General features: G+C 50.6%; 1 protein-coding gene and 1 non-coding gene across 3 annotated transcripts; one reads left to right on the top strand and one right to left on the bottom strand.

The window, feature by feature from the left end:
* Nucleotides 1-250: 250 nt before the first annotated feature.
* Nucleotides 251-7,548, bottom strand: LOC125635325 (uncharacterized). 2 transcript variants are annotated; one of them, XM_048846889.2, is made up of 2 exons: nt 4,894-7,548; nt 251-2,152 (listed from the first exon to the last, which is right to left on the bottom strand). In XM_048846889.2, the coding sequence occupies exons 1-2, from the start codon at nt 5,401-5,403 to the stop codon at nt 782-784; spliced, it is 1,881 nt and encodes a 626-aa protein (XP_048702846.1). In that variant the 5' UTR covers nt 5,404-7,548; the 3' UTR covers nt 251-781. The 2 variants fall into 2 exon arrangements, with proteins under 2 accessions (XP_048702846.1, XP_074983552.1); XM_075127451.1 differs by having other exon boundaries at nt 6,087-7,547.
* On the top strand, nt 7,056-7,128 carry TRNAK-CUU (transfer RNA lysine (anticodon CUU)). Its single transcript has one exon. It is a non-coding gene; the product is annotated as a tRNA-Lys (tRNA).
* Nucleotides 7,549-8,083: the final 535 nt, after the last annotated feature.

Consider the following 8,083-nt stretch of genomic DNA (forward strand, 5'->3'; position numbering starts at 1 on the left):
GACGACAACAACAGTGATTTGGGTTCTATATAACCCATGACCTAGAGGAAACAGGCTCCACAGGCTATGATCTGGCCCTTTTAAGAACCAGACCATAAAAATATATACTTACTCAGCAAAAGACATAAACTAATGGCTCATGTTCCCAAGTCATCCTTGAGTTCATGGGGTTATGAATGTGTCCCTTACATATTGATAGGAATTTCCTGAATAGGCGGTGTGGCGGTTCAATGATGAGACAGAACACAGCTTTATGCAAGCAAGCAGGCTGGTCAGCTGAGATGGGCTGTTCTGCCCCCCCGCCTTCCACCTTCTCCTTTTATTATATTTCTCCCCCCTAAGCATTACACACTGCTACCGCAAAAAGATACACAAAGGAATGTATGACGTTGATTAATATACTTATTTGCCATCCTTTATCTACTACAATCCTGGTTCTCAGGCCTTGAGCCCAGGCTAAGAAAGCCTCCCACAGTTGCTGTCCCAACAATCAAGTTCTCATGGTTCATATCTAGCCCTTGTCCTTGGATAGAGCAATGTGTGCATTGCTTCTACAGAACAGTCAGGGTGTGCCCTGCCTGCTTCCAGGTGGAATAGCTAAACATGAACCCTTCATCCCCCCGTTTTTTATTTAATGATATTTGGCCATCTCATAGTAGCCGTCAATTTGTTTTGTCATGCTATTTAACTCCCAGACAGACAAGGACATAACCTGGGGAGCTTTCCAGGGCGAAATTTTACAAAGTCTTAACAAGGAAGGAATACATTGTACACAGCAGCATCAAAAAATAAGCCCAATGATTACAAACACAGAATAACCAAAAAGCTGTCGCAGCCATTCTAGAGAGGGCAGCCAACCTGTAAGCCAATTCCAAAAACCCTCAAACCCCAGATCTTGGCGTATGTGTGTTTCTATGGAGCGACTATTATCAGTTAAATTAAAGCAACACATGTGCTGAAATGTGGAGCAGCCTAGATGGTGTTTCAGGAGCAGAAAATCAATGGCTGCTCTGTTATCCAAAATTGCATCCCTTAATTCGTGTTGTTCTGTGTTAAGTAAGGCAATAGCCTGGGATGTTGTATTAATTGCCTTTGCTGCAAAGCATGCCAGGTTATTTAAAGTTCTGGCTGAATACATAGCAAGCGCGGGGACCCCAACAATAGAGGCCGCTAAAGCAGTATACTCAGCACAACTAAAAAGCTCAACATCTGCAATACAATCATCTGAAAGGGGTACACTTCTTTTACTACGGTTTTGACCAGCAAAAGGCAATATAAGTGTCATTCTACTAAGACAGCAAAGGGTGCCATCACTTAAATTTGCAGGAATATAATTAAAGGTGCGTGAACCGCAAGTAAAAAACCATCCTGATGGTAGGATGATATGGCCATAATTATATGAAACATTAACAGCATGGGAACAATTTAAAAGGGGTTGAGAAATTTTTCGACAGCCCAAGGGCACCTTTGTACTAGTGCAGTTAACTACACGCGCACAGGTGACATTGTGAGCCCCGGCCGGGTACGGTGTGTGGAGGGATATAGCCGTGCGAGGCAGAGTATAGTTGGCCTGGCCCCAATTAGCCATGCTAGAGTACTGGGAGGAAAGATTCGCATAAGCAGAGAACAGTGTCTTATTCTCCATCTCCTCAGGGTGATGACATACTGGAATAAGGCATGTACCTAACAAATCTCCGGCTGCTACAGACTTAGATAGACAAAAGTGGGTAACATTTGCTATTGAAGCCAATCTTTCCCATATGTTATATGTCATTCGGGCTCGTAACGGGGGAAGCGCTTCCGAGCCAACCCCTACAGGAAATAGCAGGCACAAAAGGCACACAATCATCACAGAATTAGCAGTGATTTGGGCGAGAATCGCCACAAACAAAGTCTCAGGAGTCTCTGGCTGTTGATCTGCTGCCAGCCTTCGTTGGGCCGTGGCGACCAATGCTTTTACTGCTCCCCATGTCACAGGACGGTTTGGGACACTACGCCTCCTCCGTTTCCGTCCCGTCGTTGTCGACTCGGGGGGCAACGCGGTCTCCTCCAAGGTCAGCTGAAACTCTGGTATGGGATTCGACAGCCCCTGGTGCCATGCCATGTTGTTTAAGTGCCGGTCGCACACACCGAGCTGGAACCCACAACGGTCCTGCAGGGAGAGACACAGCAGCATATCCCCGACCCCAAGTGATTAGAGGTACTGGGCCCAGCCACTGTGGATCGGGCAGCTGACGGTAAAAGACACGCGGTCTTTCCAGTACCTCAGATTTGTGAAAATGCCGATCCGCAGGGGTCTGCTGATCTGCATTCAGTGTTAAATTATTTAAAGTAAACAAGAGGATATGCATTTGTTGTTGAATGTCTCCTAAGGTTCGGAGACGCAGCTCCCCTTGTTTTAATTGTTTATCTAGCAAGGTTTTGAGTGTGCGATTGGCACGTTCAACAATGGCTTGGCCCGTGGAATTACAAGGGATTCCGTGTTTAAGACGGACGTCCCAGCGGGCACAAAAGGTGGAGAGGGCTGCAGAGCAGTAGGCTGGGGCATTATCTGTTTTAATTTGGCAGGGGCGACCCATAGCAGAGAAGCAGGCCAGCAAATGGTGAATAACTTTGTTAGTGGCTTCCCCACGTTGTGGGGTTGCCCAAAGGAAGCCTGAATAAGTATCAACGGAAACATGTAAAAACGAATAGGGGCGGAATTGTGGCACATGAGTAACATCCATTTGCCACAGCTGATTCGCTGCGGTACCTCGGGGGTTAACGGCATAAGAAAAAGTAGGAGCAGCAGCAGCACAGTGGGGGCAGGAACGAACAATGGAACGTGCATGATCAGCAGGAATGTGAAACTGCCGGGCCAAAACAGAGGCAGACTGATGAAAAAAGGCATGGCTTTCAATGGGGTCAGAAAAAAGGGAATTTACCTGACCACGCAACGCGTGATCGGCGCGTGCATTGCCCTCAGTGAGTGGCCCAGGCAGAGGGGTATGACTGCGAATATGAGCAACAAAGTAAGGGAAATGACAAGTGGCAAGAAGGTGCTGCAAAGACAAAAACAGGCGAAGGAGGTCTGCATCAACCTGAGGGGTAATGAGGGCAAGGGGTAAATGATCAATTACCTGATAAACATAATGGGTATCCACAATTAAATTAAAGGGACAATCAGCAAAAAGTTGAAAGGCCAAAATAACAGCAGCTAATTCTGAACGCTGTGCAGAACGCTGAGGCAGTGTAAAACGAGAATGCCAATGAGGGGGGTCACCCAACTGATAAGTGACTACACCTCAGTGGGGAGAGCCATCAGTAAAAAGAGTGACAGCAGAAACAATGGGTTGAGAGCGGCTAAGACGATGAACAACTAGAGGCACCTTTTGGGTAATAACCAACCGAGGATCTTTTGGAGGATTGTAAGAAATCTCTCCCACATAATCACAAAGAGCAACCTGCCAGGCCAAGGAGGTGTGGCACAAAGAGTCAAATTCAGTACGGGACAAGGGGAGCACAATGGCAACTAAATCAGTGCCAGTGAGTTGCACTGCACGGTGGCGGGCTTTACGAACAAGATCAGATAGGGCATCTAAATACGGATAAATATTTCGAGGAGGGGTGGATGAAAGGTATAGCCATTCTATAATAGAAACGGCTGTGTCTGTACGGGGTACAAACAGAGCCGCAGTTGGCGTATGAGGGGTGGCAAGAAGAACCAATCGTAAGGGACGGACCTCTGGGAGTCTGTCCACAAACTGCTGACTCAATGCTGCATTGATTTGTCGAATGCAGGCAGTATGCTTTTCAGTGATGGCAATAACTGCACCAGGTGCACGGGCTCCACGCAGGAGCTCAAACAACGGCTGCAGCATTGAAGTGGGAAGACGAAAGTAGGGCCGAATCCAATTTAAATGGCCTAAAATCTGTTGTAATTTAACAAGGGTTAGGGGTTGAGGTAGAATTAATTCCGGACGAACCGGAGCAGCATGGGTTTGTAAAACCTTATATCCGAGGTAGTGGTAGGGATAAGAGCGTTGGATTTTTTCTGGTGCCACTAACAGGCCATTTTGGCCAAGAATCTGAGATAAAGATTCAAGCTGTTGTGCCGTGACCCAGGGACCACTTAGCAAAATGTCATCCATGTAATGGTAGACCTTTAGCGAAGGGTACCGGGCACGGAAAGGGGCAAGGGCCCGATCCACAAAAAGCTAACACAAGGTTGGACTATTTTGCATTCCCTGGGGCAAGACCTTCCACTGATACCTTTGAGAGGGTTGCTGATTATTATATTGTGGCACCGTAAATGCAAATTTTTCTCGATCTTGAGGGCAAAGGGGGATGGTGAAAAAACAATCTTTTAAATCTAACACACAAAGTTGATCGGTTTGAGGAATTAAATTTGGATTTGGTAAGCCAAATTGCAAGGGGCCCATAGGTTGGATGCGTTTATTTATTTCCCTTAAATCATGTAACAGCCTCCAAGCACCCGATTTTTTCTTAACAACGAACACCGGGGTGTTCCAGGGACTAGTGGAGCTCTCCAGTCGCTGTGCTTGCAAATGCTGCTGCACAAGCGAATGAAGTGCTTTTAGCTTTTCTAGAGGGAGGGGCCACTGGTCAATCCATACGGGCTCTAAGGATTGCCATACCAAGGGTAATGCGGAGGGCATGGTGGGTGAGGGAGGGTTTTGGGCCATCAGATGTTAATATCGAGGGTGGTGTCTAACTTTGTAAGTAAATCACGGCCCCAAATATTGAGGTGGACAGGGAGTACAAAAGGGCGGATAGTAGCAAGGGTACGGCCTCCCGGTTTAGAGAGACTGTGACCCAAGACAAACTGTGGCGCCCGGGTTTACAACCCCCGATCCCCCACAATTCTTTAGAAGGAACCGTAGGCCAACTAACCGGCCACTCCAGATCACGAATCACTGTAACGTCAGCTCCAGTGTCCACCAGCCCTGTAAAAGGAACATCATTTAAGAGAAGTGTTAACTGAGGTTTCGAGGGGCGGACTGACATTGTCAGAGCAACAAGTGGAGAAGACGCGCTGTGAGACGGCGAGTGAGACGTCGATCCAAAGCCGCCTCCGCCCCGAGTTCGATCCTCGGCAGCTGGCACCTGATAGGGGACTAAAATCAATTGTGCAATTGACCGTCCACGCGGGAGCGACTGTGGAAGATGAGTCCACACCTGAACCTTAATAATGCCAGTGTAATCAGCATCAATGACCCCTGGAATGACAAAAAAGCCCTGCTTCCCAGCATGTGAGCGAGGGAGAACAAGACCTACAAAGCCGGCAGGGAGAGGTCCCGTCACCTGTGTAGGTATGGCACAGACCTCCCCTGGCAGCCGAAAGTCAGTGTCCTCCTGCATGATCAAATCAAGCCCTGCACTTCCAGCAGTCGCCGCCCTCATAGAGTCTACGGATTTTAAGGCAGAGGAGCGGTTGTCTGAGTGGGAAACACCCCCGTTTGGCCCTGGGTTCGGGGGGGACCCATCGTGCGGTTTCCTGACCCGCTACGACACTGATTAGCCCAGTGATAACCTTTCCCACACTTGGGGCACTTCTTTGAGGGTCGGGCTGGTGCCTTAGATGAGCGGCACTCCCGCTGAAAATGACCCTCCTTACCACAGTGGTAACAACGCTTCCCCTCCTTCCCAGTTTTTCTCAGGGCGGCAGCCAGAACTCCAGCCTTGTGGGCTTGTGTGCCAATGTTCTGGCACGCCCGCAGCATGTCTGAGAGCTCTAAAATACCAGAGGCTTGTGCTGCCTGGAGAGCACGGCGGCAATCCTCGTTTGCATTTTCAACTGCCAATTTTAACAGGAGCTCGTGAGCTGCCTCAGTGTTATCCACCTGTCGGAGGATAGCCTCATGCAATCTGTTGGTAAAATCCAAAAAGGACTCTGAGGCACCCTGACGGATACTGACAAAGCTTTTGGTAGGCTTGCCTGAATCCGGGACCTTCTTGAAAGCATGCTGGGCACAGGTGGAAATAATGGGGAAGACGGCCTGAGGGAGTTGAGACTGCATCTCAATAGTAGCAAACGGGCCCTCCCCTGCCAAATGCTCATAAATGATACCGTGCTCTCTATGTACCTGAGCTTGGCGTTCTGCCATCTGCCGATACTCACTAAGCCAAATAACATACTGACTGGGTGATAACATCATGCGCAGCAGCGTTTTCCAATCCTCAGGGATTAGGGAGTACCCAGTACCTATCCCTTCAACGAGACCACGCACAAAGGTGCTAGTCAGGCCAAACTCACGAATTGCTTTCTTTGCCATACTCGGTGGTTAGAGAGGTAAAGTGGTCCAGGTGCCCACGGGGTTGCCCTGGTCATCATTCTGTCAGGTCACCGGGCAAACTGAGACCAGATCAGCCAGCTCCTCCGCTGTAAGATCTGATCGAGCTTTCGCTGCGTGAACCATTTGTTGCACCAGCGAAAGCTTCTGAGCAGATGCAGATGACCCTCCGGGGGCCCCCGGAGCATGGGGCCCCACGGAGGGAGGGTGATCACACACTGGCTCTGGTGGGGAAGGCAAGGGAGGCGGTGGTAATGAAGACACTGGGGGCAAAGCAGGGAGAGGGGGGGCTGTGGGTACAGGAGAGGGTCTTTCCGAAGTGACACGCTGGGTTGCATCAGTAGAAGGGGGGAGAGCTGCAACGGGGATGGCTACAGGAGCCGACGGGCGTGGCGAGATCACCAGCCTCGTGAAAGAGGGCCTATCCGAGGTGACACGCAGTATCGCGTCGCGACAGAGATGCCAGGCATGTAAAGCCTGCACGGGCGCCCGAGGCTCTTCGTGCAATGTCTGGCCCAATCGCTCCCAGTCCGCTAGCTTAAGGCTTCCGGCTTCAGGATACCACGGGCACTGGGCACGCACCTCCTGTAGCAGGAGAGTAAGTGCTCGAGCTGGGCAGTCATGCTGAGCCTTACGCAGCAAATACTGCAGCTCATTGCGGTGTTGCACTTGCAAAGCAGAGAGGGAGCTTCCCATACTTACCACAATGAAAAATACTCACCGGGATCCACGAAGCGGATGAGTGACGCGTCTGAAACCCTTGCCCGGCTAGCTCAGTCGGTAGAGCATGAGACTCTTAATCTCAGGGTCGTGGGTTCGAGCCCCACGTTGGGCGCCAGTTGTGGTGGTTCAATGATGAGACAGAACACAGCTTTATGCAAGCAAGCAGGCTGGTCAGCTGAGATGGGCTGTTCTGCCCCTTCCACCTTCTCCTTTTATTATATTTCTCCGCCCTAAGCATTACACACTGCTACCGCAAAAAGATACACAAAGGAATGTATGACGTTGATTAATATACTTATTTGCCATCCTTTATCTACTACAATCCTGGTTCTCAGGCCTTGAGCCCAGGCTAAGAAAGCCTCCCACAGTTGCTGTCCCAACAATCAAGTTCTCATGGTTCATATCTAGCCCTTGTCCTTGGATAGAGCAATGTGTGCATTGCTTCTACAGAACAGTCAGGGTGTGCCCTGCCTGCTTCCAGGTGGAATAGCTAAACATGAACCCTTCAAGGTAGGGTTGCCAATTTTCTATTCGCACAAAAACAAACACCCTTGCCCCGGCCCTGCCCCTTCTCCAAGGCCCCGCCCCTGCTCACTCCATTCCCCCCTTCCATCTGTTGCTCACTCTTCCCACCCTTACTCACTCATTTTCACCAGGCTGGCTCAGGAGGTTGGAGTGTGAGAGGGGGTGAGGGCTCCGGCTGGGGGTGCAGACTCAGGGGTGGTGCCAGGGATAAGGGGTTTGCAGTGTAGGAGGGGGCTCCAGGCTGGGGCAGGCAGTTGGGGTATGGGGGTGTGTGAGAGGGGGTGAGGGCTCTGGGTGAGGGGGTGTGGGCTCTGTAGTGGGGCTGGGGATGAGGGATTTGGGGTGCAGGAGGGGGCTTTGAGCGAGAACCGAGGCATTCGGAGGGCAGGAGAGGGATGGGGCATTGGAGGAGGTCAGGAGCGCAGGCTCCAGGCGGCGCTTACCGCTACTTCCAGGAGCTGCTTGAGGTATGTCCCCCCTCCGGCTCCTATGCCGAGGCATGACCAGGCAGCTCTGTGCGCTGCCCCGTCCTCAGGCACTGC

The sequence above is a fragment of the Caretta caretta genome, chromosome 4 (assembly GCF_965140235.1).
Source record: "Caretta caretta isolate rCarCar2 chromosome 4, rCarCar1.hap1, whole genome shotgun sequence".
NCBI classification, from domain to species: Eukaryota; Metazoa; Chordata; order Testudines; family Cheloniidae; genus Caretta; species Caretta caretta.

What these genes read in the sequence shown, in the direction of transcription:
- LOC125635325 (XM_048846889.2), bottom strand. Translation starts at nt 5,403, where the DNA reads ATGAGGGCGGCGACTGCTGGAAGTGCAGGGCTTGATTTGATCATGCAG. An exon ending in TTCGTGATCTGGAGTGGCCG is followed by an intron (nt 2,153 to 4,893) that starts GTTAGTTGGCCT and finishes CTCTCCCTGCAG; the next exon opens with GACCGTTGTGGGTTCCAGCT.